Source organism: Penicillium pulvis (assembly GCF_028828015.1).
Source record: "Penicillium pulvis strain IBT 33274 chromosome Unknown contig_5_segment0_segment0, whole genome shotgun sequence".
Classification (NCBI taxonomy): Eukaryota; Fungi; Ascomycota; class Eurotiomycetes; order Eurotiales; family Aspergillaceae; genus Penicillium; species Penicillium pulvis.
This window is the reverse complement of record NW_026643078.1, coordinates 1,049,949-1,073,390: the sequence shown is the minus strand read 5'-3', so window position 1 is coordinate 1,073,390 and position 23,442 is coordinate 1,049,949. Positions and strand designations below refer to the sequence as shown.

General features: G+C 48.7%; 12 protein-coding genes across 12 annotated transcripts; 7 read left to right on the top strand and 5 right to left on the bottom strand.

Moving 5' to 3' along the window:
- Nucleotides 1-547: 547 nt before the first annotated feature.
- On the bottom strand, nt 548-4,090 carry N7503_006972 (C-1-tetrahydrofolate synthase; the record flags this gene model as incomplete). Its single annotated transcript, XM_057066519.1, has 5 exons — nt 548-859; nt 972-3,499; nt 3,556-3,593; nt 3,653-3,673; nt 3,748-4,090. The coding sequence occupies 5 exons, from the start codon at nt 4,088-4,090 to the stop codon at nt 751-753; spliced, it is 3,039 nt and encodes a 1,012-aa protein (XP_056920200.1). The 3' UTR covers nt 548-750.
- A 492-nt stretch (nt 4,091-4,582) lies between these two features.
- tif34 (translation initiation factor eIF3 subunit i) lies at nt 4,583-6,344 on the top strand. Its single transcript, XM_057066518.1, has 4 exons — nt 4,583-4,741; nt 4,805-5,323; nt 5,391-5,507; nt 5,560-6,344. Exons 1-4 carry the CDS (start codon nt 4,715-4,717, stop codon nt 5,917-5,919), a joined length of 1,023 nt encoding a protein of 340 aa, XP_056920199.1. The 5' UTR covers nt 4,583-4,714; the 3' UTR covers nt 5,920-6,344.
- A 392-nt stretch (nt 6,345-6,736) lies between these two features.
- On the bottom strand, nt 6,737-7,274 carry mbf1 (multiprotein-bridging factor 1; the record flags this gene model as incomplete). Its single annotated transcript, XM_057066517.1, has 2 exons — nt 6,737-7,045; nt 7,116-7,274. The coding sequence occupies 2 exons, from the start codon at nt 7,272-7,274 to the stop codon at nt 6,737-6,739; spliced, it is 468 nt and encodes a 155-aa protein (XP_056920198.1).
- A 1,360-nt stretch (nt 7,275-8,634) lies between these two features.
- N7503_006969 (O-methyltransferase) lies at nt 8,635-9,511 on the top strand (the record flags this gene model as incomplete). The annotated part of the gene is made up of 3 exons (XM_057066516.1): nt 8,635-8,679; nt 8,734-9,417; nt 9,467-9,511. 3 exons carry the CDS (start codon nt 8,635-8,637, stop codon nt 9,509-9,511), a joined length of 774 nt encoding a protein of 257 aa, XP_056920197.1.
- Nucleotides 9,512-10,181: 670 nt separating this feature from the next.
- N7503_006968 (SH3 domain-containing protein) lies at nt 10,182-11,089 on the top strand (the record flags this gene model as incomplete). Its single annotated transcript, XM_057066515.1, has 4 exons — nt 10,182-10,238; nt 10,292-10,700; nt 10,754-10,981; nt 11,034-11,089. The coding sequence occupies 4 exons, from the start codon at nt 10,182-10,184 to the stop codon at nt 11,087-11,089; spliced, it is 750 nt and encodes a 249-aa protein (XP_056920196.1).
- A 1,035-nt stretch (nt 11,090-12,124) lies between these two features.
- On the top strand, nt 12,125-13,479 carry N7503_006967 (AIM24 family protein; the record flags this gene model as incomplete). Its single annotated transcript, XM_057066514.1, has 5 exons — nt 12,125-12,131; nt 12,187-12,204; nt 12,258-12,803; nt 12,860-13,209; nt 13,261-13,479. 5 exons carry the CDS (start codon nt 12,125-12,127, stop codon nt 13,477-13,479), a joined length of 1,140 nt encoding a protein of 379 aa, XP_056920195.1.
- A 326-nt stretch (nt 13,480-13,805) lies between these two features.
- On the top strand, nt 13,806-14,145 carry N7503_006966 (uncharacterized protein; the record flags this gene model as incomplete). The annotated part of the gene is made up of 2 exons (XM_057066513.1): nt 13,806-13,969; nt 14,028-14,145. 2 exons carry the CDS (start codon nt 13,806-13,808, stop codon nt 14,143-14,145), a joined length of 282 nt encoding a protein of 93 aa, XP_056920194.1.
- An 800-nt stretch (nt 14,146-14,945) lies between these two features.
- On the top strand, nt 14,946-15,899 carry N7503_006965 (uncharacterized protein; the record flags this gene model as incomplete). The annotated part of the gene is made up of 1 exon (XM_057066512.1): nt 14,946-15,899. The coding sequence occupies one exon, from the start codon at nt 14,946-14,948 to the stop codon at nt 15,897-15,899; it is 954 nt and encodes a 317-aa protein (XP_056920193.1).
- Nucleotides 15,900-16,733: 834 nt separating this feature from the next.
- Nucleotides 16,734-18,296, bottom strand: N7503_006964 (translation initiation factor eIF2 subunit beta). The gene is made up of 4 exons (XM_057066511.1): nt 18,176-18,296; nt 17,862-17,961; nt 17,169-17,777; nt 16,734-17,103 (listed from the first exon to the last, which is right to left on the bottom strand). The coding sequence occupies exons 1-4, from the start codon at nt 18,185-18,187 to the stop codon at nt 16,937-16,939; spliced, it is 888 nt and encodes a 295-aa protein (XP_056920192.1). The 5' UTR covers nt 18,188-18,296; the 3' UTR covers nt 16,734-16,936.
- Nucleotides 18,297-18,915: 619 nt separating this feature from the next.
- N7503_006963 (uncharacterized protein) lies at nt 18,916-19,345 on the top strand (the record flags this gene model as incomplete). Its single annotated transcript, XM_057066510.1, has 2 exons — nt 18,916-19,183; nt 19,242-19,345. The coding sequence occupies 2 exons, from the start codon at nt 18,916-18,918 to the stop codon at nt 19,343-19,345; spliced, it is 372 nt and encodes a 123-aa protein (XP_056920191.1).
- A 291-nt stretch (nt 19,346-19,636) lies between these two features.
- N7503_006962 (alpha/beta hydrolase) lies at nt 19,637-20,457 on the bottom strand (the record flags this gene model as incomplete). Its single annotated transcript, XM_057066509.1, has 2 exons — nt 19,637-19,975; nt 20,047-20,457. The coding sequence occupies 2 exons, from the start codon at nt 20,455-20,457 to the stop codon at nt 19,637-19,639; spliced, it is 750 nt and encodes a 249-aa protein (XP_056920190.1).
- A 517-nt stretch (nt 20,458-20,974) lies between these two features.
- Nucleotides 20,975-22,918, bottom strand: N7503_006961 (uncharacterized protein; the record flags this gene model as incomplete). The annotated part of the gene is made up of 4 exons (XM_057066508.1): nt 20,975-22,154; nt 22,187-22,407; nt 22,461-22,789; nt 22,849-22,918. The coding sequence occupies 4 exons, from the start codon at nt 22,916-22,918 to the stop codon at nt 20,975-20,977; spliced, it is 1,800 nt and encodes a 599-aa protein (XP_056920189.1).
- Between the last annotated feature and the right edge of the window lie 524 nt (nt 22,919-23,442).

The window sequence follows — 23,442 nt, the reverse complement described above, 5'->3', positions numbered from 1 at the left end:
GGGGATTGGGGGAATTACCGGAGAGTAGAGTGATGGCAAGGTCGAAAGGGAAAAGAGGAAAAAGCCTTGTCCGGGGGGGGAAACTCTGCTGCAAGGAACAAATGGATGAGCCAATGTTCTCTCCTCTTCTAACCGTTTGCCGCTACAAGAAGCGCCGAAGCCGGACAGTCACGAGACTTACTTTAGAAGAAACCACTTGATGGAGGACCAGATGGATGCTACTAGAAATTAAAAGGTAAGAAATGGAGGAGGTCTGGCTTCTTTCTTTTAAATCCCCTGGTCCTAGCCCTTTTTATGTTCCATTCATCGAGTCACCGGGCTCATAGCTCTATCCACCGACCCGCTACACGGTTGGGGGAAGAAGTCAAAACGTAGCGTTCTCCGGAGCTCGGAGCACTACTCCGCGCTCACCGAGGAAGGTGCTGGACCCACTTTTGCACCGGAGAACGATCACCCGAATAGCACGATCTACAGGTACAAGAACCTTGGATGCTAACTTCCTTGATTATGGTTGAAGAGAGAGTGAAAAGAAAATATTGTTCATAACTTCCTGAAATAGTATGAGTGATTCATCTGCTAATTGAACCTGGTGTTGAAATTCTCCGCTCTAAATATACCCATGGGACGCCAGATTATCGTTGTAAGTGGTATGTGTTGAAAAAAAGTCCCAAGCCGTGCTCAATGCACGGTTATATACACCCAGTCATTTTCTATTCAATCCGAACCTTAAAACAAAGTTTCATGCACGATCTAGAACAGACCGTCGATCTCACCAGTCTCCGGGTCAATGTCTACATTAAGGTAGCCGGGTGCAGTAGGCAGACCAGGGATGGTCTGGATGTCGGCAGCCAGAGCGTAGCTGTGAGTCAAATTAGAATTTGCATCCAACATGGTAGAATGGAAGGGGAACAAAAAAGCGGGTCATTGTGGGGATAGACGTAGTGGAAAAAGGAATGGGGAGAGAAGCTTACAGGTATCCAGCGCCCACGGCCAGTCTGACATCTCGAATCGGCACAGTGAATCCGGTTGGTGCGCCCTTCAGGGCAGGGTCGTGACTGAGAGAGTACTGTGTCTTGGCAATACAGATAGGCAGATTGGCAAATCCTTGCTGGGTGTAGGTATCAACCTTCTTCTGTGCGAGCTCGCTGAACTCCACCTTCTCGGCACCGTACATTTCCTTGCCAATGCGCTCAATGCGCTCCTGGATGCTGCCATTCAGGTCGTAAAGCAGCTTGAAGTCCTTTGGCTTGGAGCTGGCGGCCAGAACGCCCTTAGCCAGGTCAACGGCGCCGGCTCCACCCTCAGCCCAGTGGTTGGCGGGGATGGCGTCCTCGGCACCCGCTGCGATCGCCTCCTCCCGGATGACAGCAATTTCAGCCTCGGTGTCAGTCTCAAACTTGTTGATGGCAACGACCACGGGCACACCGTACTTGCGGGCATTGGAAATGTGCTTGCGCAGGTTCACACAACCCTTACGGAGGATGTCAACGTTCTCAGTACGGTAAACCTCGTGCAGAGCAGCGCCGGGCTTAATATCAGGACCGCCGCCGTGCACCTTCAAAGCGCGAACGGTGGCCACAATTACAACGGTATCGGGAGAAAGACCCGATGATCGGCACTTAATGTTGAAGAAGCGCTCACCGCCCATGGTGAAGTCGAAACCAGCCTCAGTCACCACGAAACCAGTCTTAGCATTGTGATCCTCGTCGGGCTCGGTACCGGCCAGCTTCAAGGCCAATTTATCGGCAATGACGGAGCTAGCACCGATACTGATGTTTGCGAAGGGACCAGCATGGACCAAAACGGGAGTTCCCTCCAAGCTCTGCATGAGGTTGGGCTTGATGGCATCCTTCATTAAAGCAGCAAGAGCACCGCCGGCGCCAATGTCATCACAGGTGACGGGGTCACCGCTGCGGGAGGTAGCGACCACCATACGGCCCAGGCGCTCACGCATGTCTGCCAAGCTGTTGCTCAGAGCAAGGATAGCCATACACTCACTAGCGACGGAGATGTCGAAGCCAGTCTCGCGGGAAAGACCCTTCTCAGTGGGGGCCTGGCCAACGGTAATGCCACGCAGGTGGCGGTCGTTGACATCAAGAACACGACGCCAGGTGATAGTCTCAGGGTCGATGTCCAGACGGGCAAAGCGGCGAATCTCATCCTCGGTAAGGTCATCGGGGTTGGTCTTCTCGATACCCAACTTCTTCAGGCGACGGAACATAATAGGCTGGAACTCGCGCTTGCCCTTCTTGGCGGGCACTAGACGGCTGTAGAGAGGACCGTCCTTCTGCGTGCTCTCATGGAACATACGGGTCTCAATGGCCGCAGCAAGAAGGTTGTTAGCGGCAGTGATAGCGTGAATGTCACCTGTCAAGTGTAGATTGAACTCATCCATAGGGATGACCTGACTGTAGCCACCTCCAGCAGCACCACCCTTGATACCAAAGGTCGGGCCTTGACTAGGCTGACGGACGTTGGCAAAGGTGACGCGGCCCAAATGAGCTCCAAGAGCCTGGGTAAGACCAAGAGTAGTGGTGGACTTGCCCTCACCCAGAGGGGTAGGAGTGATACCAGCAACGAGAACGTAACGTCCATTGCGACGGTGAGAGAGACGATCCAAGACCTCAAGTCCAACCTTGGCCTTAGTGTGGCCGTAGGGCTCCAGCTCGTGAGGCGCAACGCCAACCTCAGCAGCAACCTGAGTAATGGGCTTGGGGTATTGAGCGCGAGAAATAGCGATATCGGACGGGACTGGAGTCTGCAGACGAATAGGCAGGGGAGTAATGTGACGGTCCTTCTGCTTCTCGAAGTATGATTTGGCAGCGTTAACCACATTCTTCAGCAGCATGGCAACGGTCATGGGGCCAACACCACCGGGTACAGGAGTGATTTGTGAGGCCACCTGTGAGGCAGACTCAAACTCCACATCTCCGACCAGGCGCTCACCAGACTTCCTGGTCGCATCAGGCTTGTAGTTGATACCGACATCGATCACAACGCAACCTGGCTTCAACCATTCTCCCTTCACATACTCGGTCTTTCCAATAGCGGCGACGACAATGTCAGCGTTCTTCACGATATTTGGGATGTCGGCACTCTTAGAGTGGCAGACGGTGACGGTGGCGTGAGCATTACGGAGCAAGAAGCTGACTGGGCTGCCAACAATGTCGCTACGTCCCAGAACAACAGCCTGCTTGCCTGAGGGGTCCACACCACTGGCCTTGAGCAGCTCCATCACTGCAAGCGGGGTGCACGGGGTGAAATTTGGGCGACCACCACGCTTGGCCAGCTCACCAATGTTGACAGCACCGAATCCATCCACGTCCTTCTCATCAGAGACGGCAGAGGTGATGGTGTGTTCGGACATGTGGTCGGGGATGGGCAACTGAACCAGGATACCGTGAACGGTGGGGTCATTGTTGGCCTTAGTGATCTCCTGGAGGAGCTCCAACTCGGTGCTGGTCTCGGGGATGTTGATCAGAGTGCAGAGGATATTGGCCTGAAAGTGAGTCAGCGGCCATCCTATCTTGATTTTTGGCATTGGGTCAAATCTACCTCTTGGGCGGCCTTCAGCTTCATGCGCACATAGGTGCCTAGGTTATAATTAGCTCTATGCGTTCATTCGTCGATACGTCCTTGGTTTGAAACTAACTGGAATCCGATCGGTTGCCGACTGTAAATCACAAAGTGGTGTTAGTCAATCACATGCTTCTAGTTTTCCGTTTGGGAATGGAACAAGATGCTTACCCTGGAAAATGATCAGGTTAGGCTTGAACCGGGGGTTGGCAAGCTGAGTCTCCTCAATCTCAGTCTTGAGGCCCTGGCGAATGGCTTTGGCAATTGCCGTGCCATCAATCTTAGCGGCCATGGTTGCGGAGCTGCAAAACGTGCGATTCGAAGCAGCGGCCAAGGGTTTTAAAAAAGCAGACTGTTGGGACGAAGTCGTAAAGGTTGACAAGACAGAACCTCTTACCCCTCGTGCGGAGGATATGGTATGGTATGAAGACAAGCACAGAGAGGTGCGGAGATAAAAATTAGTCGCTCGCGCCTGGAGGGAAAGAGGACCGCGGGGTACGGCGGGGAACAGCATGAATATTATTGCTTCTTTAGGGGCGAGAACCCTCGGAGCTGATTATCGGTTCGGGATCACGGGGAAGCTTAACATTTCACTCTTAATGGTAGAGAAAAAACTCGGCATCAATGGAGATCTTCGCTAGAGTTTATGTCTTCTCAGATGTAATATCTTTTCCCCTTATATCCGTCTCTCCTGCAATGCCCTTTCTCGTTGCTGTGATACTTCGGGATCCGAAAGGGAGAACACAAGTCAAGACGGGAAATGGTGCCTAAGGCATCAAAGATACTGTGCTCCGAAGATAACGGTTGATGAGTCACGGTCTACAGTAACTAAATTGATCCGGTGAAGCATTAGTTAATCCGTAGAAATGGGCTCCTGATTAGGCCGGATAGGGCTTAGGGCTGAGGGGCAGTACATCACGTGTAGATACCGGATCAATGGTTCGGCCGGAAAAGCGCGATTCGATACGGTTTGTCAGTCTTGGCGCTGGAGGAGTGTGCGATGAAATTCACTAGTGAAAGAAAGTGACGGTTGACGAGATTGACCCCCCTCCTCCGATATACCCGCCATACATCCACCTCACTGAGACGATCAGCTCAGTGCATCTATTTTCGGTCCTTTCCTGTCGCATCCGCCAAGATGAGACCTATTTTGCTGTCAGGACATGTGCGTGGGATTCTTCTTAAAAGCTCGGGTCCACAGTGAAAACTAACCGCAATCAACTTATAGGAGCGGTCCCTCAACCAGATTCGTTACAACAAGGACGGCGACCTCCTCTTCTCGGTGTCAAAGGATAAGAATGTGTGCGCATGGTGGACTGCCAACGGCGAGCGTCTCGGAACGTACGCCGGTCACCAGGGTGCTATCTGGACTGTCGACGTGAGCCCCAACACTGTGATCCTTGCGACTGGATCAGCCGACAACACCGTCCGGCTATGGAACATCAAGACTGGCGACTGCATCAAGGTGTGGGAGTTCCCCACAGCTGTGAAGCGCGTGGCATTCTCCCCGGATGGAAGCAAGCTGCTGGCAGTGACAGAGAAGCGTATGGGTTTCCTCGGTTCGATCGCTGTTCTCGATATTGCCTACGGTGATGGTGAGGGCAACAACCTGGATGTTCAGGCAGAGGAGCCAAGCTTGCGCATCACTTGCGCTGAGAGCAAGGCTACTGTTGCCGGATGGAGCTACATGGCCAAGTACATTATTGCTGCACACGAGGATGGCTCCGTCAGCCAATATGACCCCAAGGTATGGCCGCTGAGATTTCGTTTTGAATCCAATGCCAGACTTGAAATACTGACATCTTTTTTCTCAGACCGGTGATCAGCTGGAGAACATCCAAGCCCACGAGTTCGACCACCAGATCAACGACATCCAATTTTCCGCTGACCGCACCCACTTCATCACCGCCTCCAAAGACAAGACTGCCAAGGTAGGCATATAAACCGATATCAAATCAGAACGACCTGGCTAACCCTTTCCAGCTCATCTCCGCTCGCAACCTCGCCATCCTCAAGACCTACCCCGCCGATACTCCCCTCAACTCCGCCTCCATCACCAACAAGAAGGACTACGTGATTTTGGGTGGTGGTCAGGCCGCCATGGATGTCACCACCACCTCCGCTCGCCAGGGTAAATTCGAGGCCCGCTTCTACCACAAGGTCTTCGAAGACGAGATCGGCCGTGTCCGTGGCCACTTCGGTCCCCTCAACACCATCGACGTTCACCCCGCCGGTACCTCATACGCCTCCGGTGGTGAGGACGGTTACGTCCGTATCCACCACTTCGATAAGCCCTACTTCGATTTCATGTACGAGGTTGAGCGGGAGCAGCTGCGGAAGTAAGGGATGAAACGCTACGCTACGAAAAAGTATAGGTGATTCGAGTCGAGGAGAGTTGTGTGTATGTGTTTACGATGCGAACTAGACTCGGGACGTTTGTTTTAATTTTGCCCTCGAGTCCGGCATATGGGATGAGATGATGACCTTTCGAGGCACGGTTTTCTCATTTCTTGATTCCTACATGATCAACCGGAGTTGGTACCCTTTTGCTTTTGTTTTTTGTTTAATAAAAGACGGCATGCTTCATTTTCAGTTCTCGAGTTATATGTCTATCTTGCTGGGGAGAGCGTGTGGATACACGGCTCGAACTTCCAGGGGACGTACATATCACAAAATAGACAATACAGAAGCCTTGCAAAATTCAATCAGTTCAGAACAAATATATGATACTTAGCTGGCAGGTCTAATCAGACATGATCAGCTCCTCGGCTTAAAGAACTTAGTTGGGTTGAGGTCGGGACTATGGCAAGGATATAACGCATGCGACCACCTGTCCGATCTAACTTCAAAATGAAGTATTAACTTATCCAGAACCACGGATCTACGTTTTATTAGAGACAGAAGAACTCGTGGAATAGATCACAATCATTGAGGTATCTCATTTATACATTTTTATCCGAATTTTCTCTAAGCCCATTCCATGCAAGGCCAGCGCTAATCCGACCAGCAGAAAAGAACCCCCCAAAGAGGTAAAAAGTAGACATCATATCAGAGAAGAAGGGGAAAGGCATGACGTTCATCACAAAGAAAACAAGTAAGAGGAAAGAAAATGCGTCTCATCCCCAAGAAATGAAAAGCCTCAGCCGAGGACTGAGTTTATTTATTTCTTCTTGGGGAACTTTTCTTTACCGATGTCACTACCACGGAGCTTAACGTTAAGCACGCGCTCCATGGCAGAGAGAACCTTCTGATCCGGGGCGGCGGATCCACGCTCGAAGTCCTGAATGACGGTGACGGTGGTGTTGCACTTGGTGGCGAGCTCCTTCTGTGTCATCTTGTAACCCTCGTCGGTACGGCGCTTCTTGATAGCATCTGCGACATCGAGGCCAACGGTCTTGGGCTTGATGATGTCGTCGCTGCGGTCGACCTTTGTGAGGTGCTGGCCTTCGGGGGCACCAGACTTAGCAGACTGTGGATTGGATTCGGGTTAGTGTTTGATTCATGTGTTTGGGCACTCATAAGATGGGGTGTGAACGTACGATATTACCAGTGGTGTACTTCTTCTCGGTGGCGAGAATACCACCCTGGCGCTGAGCGGCGTTCAGGGCACTCTTGCCCTTAACGACAGTCTCGCGGGGGGCCATACCGGCGCCACGGTGCTTGCTGCCGATCTTGGTGGTGGAGGTCCAGTCATCCATTTTTGCGGTTGTAGGTGGTGTTTGGAAGTTGAGTGGTGTGGGTTGATTGTGGAGGGAGAAGGGTGGATTATGACGGAGGCTCGCGTGAGGTTGGGTTTGATGGGATTTATACTGCACAGAAGCTTCTCGAGAGTGGGAGAGAGGGGAGTCACGCGCTAAACCCTTTAGGGTTTAGTGGGGGTTATTGTCGCGGATATTGTCATGCGCCTAACTCCGCTTGCCATGGGTACATTCTAGATTGTTGCTTAGCAATTGATTCTATGGATTTATCATTGAGTGCATTTGGCAATTGAGTATTTGTCGCCATTTTTCATTTGGTTGTTGAGTGCAAAATGAGGCTACAGACATCATTTAAGTGGGGCCACGATGATGTTGCCACCATCACCGTCTTTCATGAATCCAGTCGCTTGGGCCTAATCTTCTATATAGTCCAGTATTGAGCTTATTATTTGGAATATATCTAAGTGTCATTGCTATGTCCTCATTCTCGATCACACATTCCCATTGTTTATTAATGTGTTGTTATAACACTATGATGTATTCGACCCACTTGATGTCATAGATACTCGGTCCATGCTGGGGCTTTGATCTCACCGCACACTACAGACGGCTATTAAAAAAGAAATCAGTCATTTTGTCGTCGTATATTCACATATCAATTGGTTGACTCATTAATGAAGAATAGTAATTGTTGCAGCGCTTGAGGCGCAGCCTTTTTTCCTCTTACGGACCCCGACTTACCCCACCAAGTACAACACTGAGCCTCAAAGCGTCTGTAGGTATACAGTACAAGCAGTTTCTACTTAAGTCAGGTACCACTCTCTAGATGATAAAAATTTGGCAAATTTTTCAAAGTGTTGTTCACCACCTTGCACTATGCCTTCCTTTTTTCACCTACCTTGCCACCGTCGTGGCGTCTCAAACCTCGGAAATATACAACACCGGTTTTAAGATATACTGAAGATTATAGATCTGAGAATTGAAAATGACCGCAAATATCCAAGATCCAGACGTCCCCAGTTGATATTAGAAGACACCACGTGAACTCCATTACCGCTACCGCGACGCATGACTGCAGGCCAAGGCCTCGGACGGTCAGAATCTCCGAAGCATTCGGATATTTCCTTTCTGAGTTCCTTAACTCCTGACCTCGGAACTCCCATGAACATCATAAATCCCGGCTGGAAAAGGTGCGACATGATTTATTATAAATGCTACTCCCCAGGTTTCAAGTATTAGCTAGCTCAACAAATTGAATGCCCAGAAACAATAATCCGGAATTGCTTGCTTGAATCTGAAGCGAGACCTTGGAACCCGAAATATCCCAAGTGCTTCAAGTTATATTCTGTTGCATAGAAGCATGTCAAACAAGCTGCACGCACCTCGAGCGACTAAACATGCTTTTGTGAGTAAAGTCTCAACCTTGGTATTATGTAGATGCAATTCTAAGAATGACCAGGATGGCCGCGAAGTAGACCTCCTCCATTATATATACGCGCGCCCCGATATCAAAGAGCTCAACGGAAATCCACAGAAAGTACTCTCCGCAATCGATGAATACCACAAAGAATTCGAGATTCTCACCAATGTCGGAGCCAAGAAGGGCCAGCACATCGTTGACCTGATCAGCGAATGCAAACCATCATCCATGATCGAACTCGGTGTCTATGTTGGGTACAGCGCCATATTATTCGGAGGTGCCGTACGATCGCATGGCGGAAAGCAATACATCGGTATCGAAAAGAACCCTGAAATGGGTGCTATAGCCAGCCAGTTGGTAGATCTGGCCGGGTTACGCGATTTCGTGCAGATTATCGTTGGATCTAGCGATGAAGTCCTGCAAGAACTGGTTAAAGAGAAAGAGCTTACGCAGGTTGAACTTATTTTCCTGGATCATTGGCAGGATCTGTATCTGCCTGATTTATGGCTTCTTGAGCAGATGGATTTACTAAAAGTGGATGTTTCGGTAGTTGTTGCAGATAATGTGATCTTTCCTGGTGCGCCTCAGTATCGCAAATGGGTGGAGGCTACTACGAAGCAGAAGCGGGAGATGGTTAAAGGGGCTGGAATCGGAGCTGTTACGCCTAATCCTAACTTGGTATATGATACTATTCTTGCGGAGTTTGATACTGATTTTGGGCTGGTATGTTTGCTTCATTGAGTGTTTAAGTAAGATGTTAACTGTTGAACAGGACGGTATTACGGTCACTCGTGTTGTAGGCGATGAGACTGAATGATAACTTGGAATGATAATCTGCTCCACTGTCTATTTTCATCATAAAGCTAATAGCTATGGCTGGACGCCATAGCTTACCTGGAATCAGACTAGGTTTTGTTTAGGGTCAAACAGGTGATGCAAAGACCAGATATACCGTAGATCTAGTCTAGCGGTTCCGATATGTTGCTTTATCCAGCAATCGAGTCATTATTTTTTGCTAAACTGAGAACCACAGTGATCTCTTTTAAGTGAATGATTTTGATAAAAATTGATACCGGGAGACTCGGCTCTAAATACAAACACAGACAAGGATGGGGCCAGTCATGCTAGTTGTGCAGAGAGGCTACATCCCTTCAAATGCTGAGCTGTATAACAACAAAACACATAGAATCCATCTTGTGGAAAAGTACAATCAATACTTAAACAGAAATGTTCTCATAGCACAGTTCATATCTCATCAATGAACATGGCATGGTTGAAGAGAGATTACCCCTGGTGTTCCTGAAGTCTTGGCCCGCCAGGCAGACGAGACAACCCACTTGGCAGAGGAGTCCGGTCTCAACCTCCGCTATTCTTTCAGCTCTCTCCCTCAACCCATATCTCCCCTATCTTCGATTGCCGTCACTTTTCAGCAAGCGATTAATTCCTACATATTGAATCCTACAATCGCCCGAGTTTCCATAGCCGTCATGGCAAACAATTTTGCCTCTGCCATGACCACCCGGTCGCTCCGCATGGTCCGAACCGTATGTCTTCCCCACAGTACCTGAAAGTAACAGCCACTGACGAACAAACCCAGGAGCTGGAATTCCTAGCAGATTCATCTGTGATCTCACGTCAACAGCTGAACTCTATCCTCTCACAACTGCCCGACGAGTCCGATGCTCGTTCCGCGCCCCGACACCGCGAGGCTACGCCCGTGATGCCCACACCTTCACCCCTACCGGAACCTGTGCAGGCACAGCCCGCTCCAGCTCCCTATTCCCCTCCCGTGTCCCAAATGCACGATACTTCGTTGAACGAGAAAGCCCAGATGCACAACCAATATGCTTCACCGCCTCCTCAGATGGCTCCGCCGGCCTACCCTCAAGTTCCACCCATTCTGTCTCTCGCCTCGGCGCTATATGCATACACTCCCACCGATGCGGGTGATCTTGCCTTGCAGCCGAACGACCGTGTTCAAGTTATTGAGCACATGAATGATGACTGTATGTTCCCTCCAAGACGAATGGATTTTAAAATGTACTAATGTTTATGACAGGGTGGCGTGGTCGCAACGAGCGCACTGGTATGGAGGGTATATTCCCTCGCAGCTATGTCAATGTCTTAAATGAGAAGGTTGGCGGTGGTCCTCCGCCTACCAACTATGGTAACATGCCTTTGGAGGTCAGTCAAGGAGGACCTTCAGCTCCTGAGTCCAACGACCCGAAGGAGAAGAGCAAGTTCGAGCAAGGCGGCAAGAAGTTCGGCAAGAAGCTGGGTAACGCTGGTATGTGTCGCATCCCAAGATGATAATAAGTCAGTGAGCTAACTATGAGCAGCAATCTTCGGTGCCGGTGCTACTGTTGGATCCAATATCGTGAACAGCATCTTCTAGGCTTGCGGTACCATTCGGATCTGTTTATGCGGCACTCGTTTAATTTTGCTGGGATACTCCCATGATTTCATATATCCTCTTAAATCATTGAAAGGCGTTGGTGGATAATGGCTTAGTTAGCTTGGACAGATGGCTTACAGAGCAGATCAGTGATCTTCTCCAAACCATATGCTGCTATTTTGTATTTAGAGTGCTATCGTTCCACATTGCTATGCCTCAGGAAAATGGGTAGATGAATGCACCTGTGATTTGCTTCAAGCTCAACTTTGTCCCCTATTCTTTGCGATGATCATTCCCAGTACGCTTTGTTGTAAATATAACCTAGTGTCACCTGATTGGCAAGGAGCCAAGGTCTAACCCCGCGACTTGGCTGCCAGGTCAGCAGGGCCAGGACGCGTTACTAGTACTCTGGGCATTCTGTCCGAGCGGTAAAATATTCACATCTATCACCGTCGACCCTGTCGTGTCCCACTTTAAACTTCCGTATTCTGCTTGGCGCCTTCGTGAACCACCAATCACGCTTGAAGATCCACTTTACTACTGAATGCACCAGCCCATCAGATTGCGCAGATGGACCTTGTAAGCGCCCGGCTGGGATGATCATGCAGTAGTGAAGTGTGATTCGGCTGCCAATCTAAATGGCACTCAATTGTCTCCAAGACCTTCGGACCTAATAATAGGTTTGGAGCTCCCAGGAGTTCAGCCAGAGCTTTCATTTCTTTCGTGCATTCCTGGCGAAGTTCTCCTTTACTTGCATTTTGAGCAGGCTCTCAACTGTCATTGAAGTTAGCAGTCCTCCTCGATTCTTATTGCATTCCCTGCTGTTGATCAGCAAAGCGAGGCCGAAGTAGATTTGTTACCCCGCACACCACAAGTGGGATCTGTACGTTGAAATACAACCTGGGGTGATCGACTCTAATGATTGAACAGGAGTTTATTTGAAGTTCAATTGGACTTCGTCTATTGCATACATCGATGCCGTCCTTTTTCAACAAGAAAATGTCGCAGCCGCAAGCCCACTATCCCCCTCCGCCGATGTCTGGTAAGCTATTGATGGAAAAGATGTGTTTACTATTGCGCTAATGGTCATTACACAGCCCCGGCTCACCAGACAAGTAAATAACCCTCCATGATTGAGTATGAGCACATTCTGACATGCTCTATATAGCATTTTCTCTACCTCCCCAACAAACCTTTCCCCCACCCCAGCAAGCCTTTCCTCCACCCCCGCAGGCATTCCCTCCGCCTCCCCAGGCCTCTCCCCCACCCTCGCAACCATCGCCTGCTTTACATGGCTCCTTTGCAAATGCACCCCCACATAATTTTAGTTACCCTCCTCCACCCAGGTCCCAACCAACCAACAACGTATACCCGGGACCACCCCCGTCTGTTAGCCCTCCAATCCAGAGCCCACCACCGGAGAGTCAATACCCCCAGGATAAGACACCTTCCTACAACCAGCCGAGCGCTTCTGCGTTCCAGCAACCAGCTGCTGCCAGTATCAGCAGATCTGAGTCTCAATCGTCCTCATTGAACCGAATGGAAAAGATCCCCGGAGGAGCCCCCTCATATGGAGACTTCAAAGGAACAACCGCAACACACGACGACAATGTCGGTACATTCAACGGAGGAAGTTACAGAATCAGTCATCGTGATTCGAACTCTCTCTTGACAATCCAGCTAGCCATGGGTGCGCCATTGATTGTTAAACCAGGTAAGAAACATATCCTGAAGTATGTGATGATTTCAAATACTTAACGGTCTTTCTAGGTGCCATGCTTGCAATGTCCCCCACGATGACCCTTCGAGGTGAAGTCCATTTCACAATGAAGAAACTGCTAGCCGGAGGCAAAATGGGCATGTCTACCTTCACAGGACCCGGAGAACTCCTCTTAGCCCCCTCTGTCCTAGGCGACCTAATGGTGCTGCCCATCCGCCCAGAAAAGGAATGGATGATCGGAAGAGACGCCTTCCTAGCGCATTCATCTGCTGTCAGCCACGAATATGTGACTCAGGGTCTAACGAAGGCAATGTTCTCCGGAGAGGGTTTGTTCGTGTACAAGATCTCAGGAACCGGGCTACTTTGGATCCAAAGTTTCGGCGCAATCGTCAAGAAAGAGGTACGTTGCAACTTACCAGTTTTATGTGTTCTATGTGCTAATATACTACAGCTTGTGGAGGGTGAGAAATACTACGTTGACAATGGTTATCTTGTTGCGTGGAATTGCGATTACACACTTGAACGCGTTGCGTCAGGTGGAATTTTGTCTGCCTATTCTTCTCATGAGGGTCTTGCTTGCAAGTTTAAGGGTCCTGGAACAGTTTATTTCCAGACTAGGAACTTGAATACCTTTGCTATGCAGATGAAAATGAGTACGGCGAGTGGGTGATTTTTGTTTTGATGGTGTTAGGATGGGATGTAAGATGGACATCAATTTGTTAGTGTCGTTTGGTTTTCGTATCGTACTGTATACAGCTGCAATATACACCACTGCAATTTTTGAGTACATACATCTGGATTACGGACTCGAGCTCGCATCATGGCTGGGAATAAGGTTTTAGTCTCCGAACTGAGCTAAGTATAGGACATTTGAAGCCACCCGCTTCCCCATTCATATTCGGAAGGCTATAAAGATATTTTCCAAAAAGAAAAGTCCTGCAGTAAACATCACACTTGCAATTATTTTACTCTCCCCTCAATACCTCAATCTTTACAATGCCACCACAGCCCGGAAGTACAGATGAGTGCTACCATAGGGTCTCTGCAGAAGAGATGTTAAAGTTTCTCAAGAACAATGCCCTCCGCTACATGGTGGGGCATTGGCAAGCCAGTAAAGATTTATCACCAGCCCAATTCGTCCGTGAGTTCAAGCTATTTAAGTAAGTATCACCTGGATCGTGCTTTCAATAGGGTCTATCACTAACATTCTGTTTCTAGGCAAGGATTTGAAATACTTCAGAACATGATTACAACAATAAGAGATAATCCGGAGATAATACTTCCGGAGGTAAATGAGGACCCGCCACCACCATATGACGAAGCAACGACACCCTGAATCTTGTGCAAGGACTAGATGATTGCCTGGCTTCTTTGCAAGGGTTATGTTTGGGTTTGAATGTGAAGCAAATGGTATAATGAATATTCGTGGAAGAAGGATATATCCCTAGTGTATGGCTATTCAAGTAGTTGTTGCTTGTTGCTAACGATAAGGCAATTCCCCGAAACTTCGTCCCTGTAAGAATGTCGAAACGAGCTGCTGCTTTTTCATTTTTACAGTAGTGATGTGAGATGTAGTTCTATTCATCAAAGAACTCATTGGTGTAGTTCCGAACCATTACTTTTTTAGTTTATGATATACAAGGCCAGGGTTCCAGGAATTAAAGAAACGTACTGCGTGGCGAGACTGAGCCTTCAAAACTCTATAGTTGTTTAGACATATCGAAATACGGGGCCATCGGCAACCAGGACCCTATCAAGGTTGCCTGTCATAGTCGAGAAACAAAGACTTTCTGTGGCGCACTGACAGTAGAATTGAAAAATAGCCCCTACTCACGCTTTCTTCCCCAACGCCCTACCCAAAATACATTAAACTGGAATTCGTCAGGCAAAGCCCCAATCAGCTTTTTCCTCTTCCTTTTTTAAAATATACCTGGTAGGTTAACAGATTCACAGTAGTCACAATTTTCGGCATTGGCAGACCATACTTGCCGAAACGTGCCAAGGCATACGGTCCCGGAAATCGTATTTACTGTATTTATGGTGATGAGGCTCTGCTTTTTTTCGACTCATTGAACTTAATCTTTTTAGCCTAATTCACTATTGCACAGCTTGCTCGGCTCTTCATTACCACTTGGGATGGAGAGCACCGCAGAGCCACCCGCCGACGCGGAAGAGAATATGCGCCTGGCGGTGGAACGATTTCGCACCAAGATGGAGGCCTCCAATCGGCAGTTTCTTCAAGATCGAATGGATGAGATAGAAGCTATGAATCTCTCAACCGAAGAGGAAAAATTACTCGAGATGCGCACCTATTGGCCTGGCCTGAAAGCCAGGAACGACATTCGTTGGATGGCTACCCAACCACCAGAAGTGGTCCGTCAGTTGCACGAAGAGGCAAACGTTGACCGATTGAGTGATGTCAAATCGCTATACCATCGGCATATGGATGGTGTCGAACCGCCAAATGGGTGGACAGATGAGTGGCGCCAGATGTATTTGAACACCGTTCAGACTGTGTGTAATGAGGTGGCCTTTCGAAGTGAAGAGGACAACGATTTCGAAGTCCCGCCCTGCTATGATCTGGCCCTCTTTCTCAAGTACGCTAGTGGGGTCCAAGATCCGGACTTTCGCTACGCAGGCATGGCTTCTTTCGATCCACCTGGAAGTCTCGTGAAAGAGACCTTTGATATCTCCAAAGACCGAGAAGATCTGATTAGACATATACATCGCTATTATCTTTGCGAAGAATCCTGGTTCCAAGCCTATGCGCATCAAGACTTAGAAGTGCGAGCTGGCTTCCAAACCGGGAACGGCATCAAAGACAAACAGAGCGGGCATGATGAATGGTACAGCATGTATCTCTACTGTCGACGGGACCCGGAAGACTCTGATCAGAGCCACAAAGACTGGGCGTGGCGAGTGGTCATTTCTGAAGTCGGCACTTATAGAGACCACATCGAGGTATATGGGAAAAATCCAATATTCGACTCCATCGTTGAGTTTCTGGACTGGTACAGTAGCTGGCTAGAACATTTAGACATGGATCAGGTTCGGAAAGATGTCGCTCTAAATCATGGGGATTGGGACTAGTCTCTCATGAGTGGATGGATGGCGGTCAGGTATTTTGCAAGATACTATGTTTCTCTTGCAAAGAATTCTCTATCATTTTGACACCTTCGGCGACTCTCAATATCTATACGTACTAAGCGAGGAATGAGACGCGGTGGGCTATGTATGACCATAGTGAGGAGCCAATTGTTTGCATTAAGACCTGAACTTCATCACTGCCAGATAGTGCAATGACGCCTCAATGAAAATATGTGTGGATTCAAGAGCTTCAATGATAAGTATCGCTTTCTTCTCGGTTTGAATCCATTTCCCACTACCCTCTTACGAAACATCGAGAGATGCCTATCTTAATTGCTCTCTGAATGTAAAGAAACTAGGCCCCTGGTCCCTGTAGACTTGCTCAAAGTCGAGAGCGTTCTCCAGCATCAAATCCCGCCATATCTCGAAGTGGGTTACCAGGGGCTAGATACCCTGAGATTTGAGTGGGTAGCATTTCCCCATTAGGAGTACCCAGCAACAAAGGCCGTACTGACACCTCGAAGAGTCACCTCCAAGTATGGCTGTATAACTGATTTCGAAAACTACTGTACTTTGGAAAGAATATCCATGAATTTACTACTGGAGTATGAATCCTTCAATAGATTGTGCTTACTGGCTCACAGGTCACCCGGCACCACACTAGGGAACAAAGCCCCTTGAAACTGCCATACGTCAGTTGTAGGAAGTACTTTATGCGAAGGTTGAGGGTAGGATGCAAATTTAATTATGACTTAGTCGAATATCAAAGGTTGTTAGCCATTGAAGCTGTACCCAGAAATGAATAAACCAAGTCAATTAGTCAATTCAAACTTGAAAGTAGGTGGTCATATCAATCCATTTCATGGCGAACTATTTCTATCTTTCAAATCGTTTCCTCATCTCAAACCCCCAACGGTAGAAAGATACAATGCCGGGGTCTCATTTTCACCATCCACCAATCCCAGTACGTGACACGCCATAAAGAAGAGACAATAGGAAATTGCCTCTCCCACAAATGCCAAATCCAAAGCTTATCCCGCTTAACCAGTACGCTTCCGGCGGCCGACTTGTCCACGGAAACCGGTCTTGATAGCGGCGACGGAACGACGGGATCCGCAAGAGTTGCAGGTAATGAAGTACAGACGGTTCTCACCCTTGTTGAGCTCGGTGTCGGGGCTGCGGCAGGTCTTGCAAGTAACATACTCCACTGTAAATGTGTTAGAGCTTCGAATCCTATGATCAATGTCGCGAAAATAGAAAGGCGGAACATACCGATATATGACCTCAAAACAGACTCAATTTGTCTCTGGACGAAACGACCCTTAATGATCAGGCGACGGCTACCGTCGACACTGCCGCTGGTTCCCAATTCAGCGAACAGGAACTGCATGACGTGGTCGTCGGATCGCTTCATGCGCTTGCAGATATCGGCAATGTTGGCGAAAACGGTACGACGGTTACCCTCACGCAAGCACTGGGGAGGAGGAATCTTGTAGGACTTGGTTCCGCTGGACAGGAGGTCGGGGTGGTGGCTCTGGATGAGGGAGAAGAACCGAGAGACGAGAAGAGAGTAGGGGATGGTTTGGGTGGCATCGTGGGCCCAGATGCCGGTGCCGGCCTCAAGATCACCCTCGGGCAGGACTTCCTCCTCCTCAGCCTGCTCACCAGCCTCCTCGGAGACACCGGCCTCAGCAAGCTTGGCCTCGAAGTCACCAGTGTCGGCCTTCTTGGACTTGGACTTCTTCTTCTTTTTCAAGACGGAGGGGTCGAACTCGTCGCCAGCAGCCTCCTCACCCTCGCCCTCAGTGTCCTTGGATTTCTTGGACTTCTTCTTCTTGGCAAGACCCTTGAACATGTCGGTGACCTCGTCGACTTCCTTGTCTAGGATTTTAAATATATCCGTTAGCGGGTCCGGGGTTCAGACAGGTGGAACCCGAATCAGAAAGGGTAGCTATTGTGTCGTACCGGCAGGCTTCTCAGTCTCGGAAGACTCTGTGACTTGACCGTTGGTGTCCATAATGACCGATCCTTCGCTGAATGCAACGGACTTGCGCTGCTTAGTGTCCTGTTCGGGCCCCGCCACAAATTAGTGATGTGTAAAAAAATAGATTGTCAAAGCAAAAAAGTTCATGGAATGGCCTTTCTGAGGCGAAATAGGTCTCGGAGTCCAGCTAGAAAGCAAGTGGCTTGCGCGACTAGCGTGGGTGTCGATCGAGGGGTATTGTGCACGCCCGAAAGAAAATGTGGGTGCGGTAAAAAAGAAACTGGGTGTGACATACGGCGTCCGCCATGCTGGGTGGTTGCAGGATTTGCTTCGCTTGACCACCGAGGTATTTTTGAGGAGTATAGGAGTTGCGGGGAGGTCGGAGAGACGGCGATGTCGACAATGACGAATTTGATGCTGGGTCTGATATCTCAATGTTCGAGAGGCGAGTGTCTGTTATCGCGGGACAGCACGTGACCTGACTCATTGATAGAAGTCACGTGTAGCCACATTGTATAGATATTGTCCAACATTCCCAACATCGTGAGCACGTAGCAAGTAAGATATGAAGATACATGTGTCCAAAATCATTACTCGCTTAATTTTTAAGATTTTAAACATAAAGGTCGTTTGACAAGTCAATCAGTGGTACTTCGCTGGCCTACGTCCCATATAATAAAGCTGAGATTCTATATGCCTCGTGTTATGTACTTTAGATGACGATGACCATTCTTGAGAATTTCTAGGAAGATTTGCTCATAAAGGATTTCTCACGTCTGATTACCTTCGTTTGTACAATGATATACCTAAAATCCATGTATAGATCATCATGAAGCCCCACATGACTCAGCAAGCTCGCCGGCGCTTATGTAATAAGTGTACTACCCGCGGCGTCTACCTACAACCCTCAACACCGGGATCAACACCGTCCAGCTCACGGAACAAATGCTTTGATCATACACAGGGCAGTAGGCAGGCCACTGCTCTTCCTCAATCATTCCTACCCTTCCAATATCTCTCAGAATCACCGCCAACATGTCTTCCTCTCCTCCCTCGTCCAATCCCTCGTTCTCCATGTCCTCATACATGATCCCCTCCAACCAGCACTCGTACGACTCCGACGACGAGGTTGCTTCACTGCCATCGGAATCTACCACAGAATCTGACCTGGAAACCCTCTCCGATGACTACTCCGATGCCGAGGCTGAGTGGCGGGAAAGCATCGAGCAATTAGAGCTGCTTTTGACAATGGTGCTTGTGCCATTTATTGGCAAATACATGGGCCGGAAATGCGCATACTGGAGTAGGTCATCTGTCTTGCAGGATTTGGGGTACGCATTGCTAATATCAGTGATTTGCAGGCTGGACGCGATTCATGACATGGAAGTACCCGGTCGAGGTTGTAGTGCGGAGTCCGGGAATGTTCAAAGTCGCCGGAGCTATCGAGGCCGCTGCAACCCTTTAATACCATACCTTCCTTTGTCCTTTTGTCCTATGTTTCTTGTGTTCGCATTATTGGCGTTGAAAAGAATGGTCCTTGTTCATTTAGATGGTCAGATAAAAGCCATGTTAGGTTCCTTTGTCTGGCAAGCCATCTACTGAAGCATCGGATAGACGCGAGAACTTTCCCGCGGTACATCCTGTTAATAGTGCTTTGCCCCCTAGATTGCTCTATACCCAAACAATCCAAATCAAAATCCACAATTTCCCGGAGCTAGATTGATGGATGTTTTGTTCCACATCATAAATGACGTACCTACGCGGTGCCTTCTCGTGATGCAACATCATGAATAACATCTGCCACAGCCTGCGGCTTGCTCAGCATGGGGAAGTGCCCCGCATCGACAGAATAAGTACGAATGCCACCCTCCCCGAGCATGGCAGTTTGAGCCAGCTGGTGCACGGGGAGGACTGTGGCATCTTTCGTACATACAAGGTAGCTGGTAGGCACACTACGATACCCTTCATATGTAAGAGGAGTTTGAAAACTGGGAACAGCTTGGTAGACGATCTTAGCGAGATACTTCTCAGCTGCGTCATCGTCAAGGTCATTGAAAAACATATCTCTAGCGTTCTTGGGCCACAGCTCATTGCCCTGCGGCTTGTGCCGTTAGTTTCATCTTTTCTTGTGTTTTCCCATCGGTTATTGAGTCAACTTAAACCTACATCGATAGTCGCCTGGGACTCCAACATTGGATTCAAATCGACGATGCTGTTCCCCGCCAGCACCACCAAACTTGATATGTAGAGCAGAGCAACGATACCACCATTAAGGTCTTGTGCCAAGCAGTCTTTGCGGGCGAAGCCCTTGATACACTCTGTGCCGGGTAATCCACTGTATGAATGCATGACAATGACAACCTCTTTGCCTTGGGCGACAAGGCTCTTTAGGTAGTTCTGTCGGATGTACTCCGAAACATCATACATGGTGCTTGATGATGGTCCACCCTGAGAAGGGAGGGTGATAGGCTCGACAGGATATCCTTGAGACCGAAGTATCGCTGCAACAGGCTCATAGATGATGCCTTGGTTACAAGAACCGGGAATGAGGAGAATGGTGGGCTTTCCGTTAGCCATAATCGCGGTTTCGTAAAATGAGTCAAGGGATTTTTGGAAACACCGAATTAAGTGGAAATTGGCTACTAATAAAGGCCGGTTCAATGTTAAGGATTTGATTGGGCGCTCCTTTTCTTTTTCCTTGTTTCACGACGCTATTTGCGGGCGCTAATGCAGTATGATTATCATAAACATCACTGGCTAGGAAACGCATGAGCCGGGAACCATGTACAACCCGCCTATCATACCCGTGGAAAAGTTGATAGCGGTTGGAGTTTGATGTTGGAACTCGAAGATGGAAGATACTCCGATGCAATTGAACATTAGTGCAGGTGGTTTGGAAATATATGTTGAAGAACGCAGAATTTATTGATATCAGTTGGTGACTAAGAATAAACAACACTCCTCTGATACATGCGGCTCGTTATGCAGTCCATGCAGTCTGTTTTCGAAAAGAAACTACCAATTGAAACGCCAATCATTTGATATACACTGTATTCTTCGTCATGACTGTGAAGATCTGCCGAGAAGCCGCAGATCAATACAACCTATTCTGGCGCCAGAACCCAGGAGGAACTTGGTCATCGCTTGATTCATGGGTGATACTTGGATATAGGCGTGGCTGCCTTGGCCTTTTCATGCGACTTGAAAATCCCTGTTGGGGGCTTTGGAGCATCATAGCATCGCCTTGGTCATTCTCAGGATGCGTGACACGATTATTAGGGTCAAAATAGTCATGAGCAGCGGGAGGGAGAGGATACAGTGTTTCGACCCCGACCTGGGCATGTGATAACAAGCCCTGTGAAGGAACTTTGGACACCCCTGCGCCAACGAGCTCGGCTGTTGTCATGATGTCTTCAAAGTCAAAGGTTGGTAAGCTTTGTTGTACTCCCATCATCACCAAAGAGTCCATCTTGTTCTGGGTTTTGGGATCCACAATCGCCCAAAACGCTGCATCTAGATTGTTAAAGAAAAGGTCATCCGGTTGATTTTTCTGGGCTTCCTGAGTATCATTGATGTTGAGCCTCATTTTTTCCAGGCTCTCCGGCTGTGAAATAGAGTCGACCTTTTTCTTGTTGTGAACTTGACTGATCGGTCTAGAAGAAATTTGACGGGGCCCACGTGAAATAATCTTATCATGAGATAATTTCTCTGTAATTGAATTCCTTGCTTGGGCATGCACTGATTCCATCGAATTTTCTTTTCTCAAGCTTTCACAAGTCTTGTGGAATTCAGCATCAGGCGATGTGGCAACGATCTGGCGAGTTTGACTAGACTCCGATGCCCAGTATTCTTGCCGGCTGTTTAAGATGTCTTTCAATTCGTCGAGACTGTAGTATGTGTGATTTTGATTTGATGTTCTAGCCCAATCGTCTCTTTGGGTGGGCAAAAGACCCACGTGAAGAAGTTTTAACAACTCAATCTCCAAAGCAAGCTCGGGTTGCAAATTGCCGGGGTTTGTTTCAGACCAGGTGTATGGTGTATCAGATTGGGACCAACTCGCAATCTTTTTGACTGGATGTGTCAAAATTGAATGCTCTCTCTGAACATCAAGGTCCGAAGTTCTGCCCACGCAATGCCCTTGATCGATCCTGGGTTCCTCATTTGGCTGTTCGAATTTCCCGGCCTGGGAACTGAGTTGCTCTGTGTTGTTCCATTCGGTTTCCAGTTCCTTTACCAGCTCTGAGAATATGTATACAGGCCGCTTCTGTTGTCGACTAGTCCCATTCTTTGGAGGCTTGTGACCCACCTTGCGCCTCTTTTCCGTTCTTGGAGACTTTGATGGAGACTGTGGGTGCTTTTTGGTAAGAAATCTTCGTTCGGAGAATGCAGAATTGGGAACTTGTTGATGTCATCAGCGCTGCCATCTTCTGCCATCTTGGAGATCCGATTCTGCTCACCATGACCCAGCTTCATTGGCGATGATGCCTTGCCTTTGTTGAAAATTCCAACATTTAGATTGCCGCGGAGCTTTCATCAGAAGTTAGCGCAGTGACGGATAGGTATCAAGCACTTGTCTTTACCGTCAGCCTCTCACGCGCAACATTGGGTGCACGAAACACGTCGTTCATGGTGTGCTTCCTGCTTAGCCTTCGTTTCTTATTGTCTTTGTACGATGTAGACTGTGGTCTGATAGTGCTAGCGCCCTTATATTCGTATCGATCTTCCCGAGTCTTGTGGCGCGGCTTGCGGTCAAAACTGGGCTGTAGTTCGTGGCCAGCTTTCTCTGATTGGATTTGACCTTGCCCCAAGGAATCATCTTCTACTTGTACATGTTTGCGGGTGCTGTCGACAATATTGGGCGAAATGAGCGATGTATCCGCAACCGCTAGACCAAGTTGACTCGGGTCGTCTGTTGTTTGGTGTCAGTAATCTGGTGACACCAGTATCCACATAATAGTGGAACTATACCCGTAGCATTGCCAGCAGAATGAGCATCTGGAACTTTTGAAAGCCACCGATGTATTGACTTGAGATCCATCTTCATCGACCGGACTGACAAAATATCGACACGAGGTTATTGAATACATGAAAGGTCGCGGGTTCCGGAATCGACTCAGCCGAGTACATTCTGTTGATGGAAGTCACGATCCTTACCCGCTTCACCCCACCAGGGCCACCACCTCACCAACGTTCCATACTGCTGCGCTCTCCTCTTTTCGTCCAATGACTGCAAGCTCGTGGACAGGGTATTTTGTTTTGATGATCATCTTGCTTCAAGCTACAAGGGAATTTTTGAAAACCTGACGGTCTCATTCCCCTAACTCCCCGAAACATACCAGCTAATTTGAGGTTATCTTCAGACATTCAAGGTTCGAACGCCCTGCCAAGCTAATCCATGCGCTGATCTTTCCTTCCCTTCGGAGTCAATCCGAGGTACGGCCTTAGCGGTATGTGGGTCCTGTGCCCCTCCACCCACGCACAGCTTGGATTGGATGTGGATGAACAAGGCCGGGATTGGGGCTCCAATTGGTTTGACAAGGCCAGGTTGCTTCAGCCATTCTG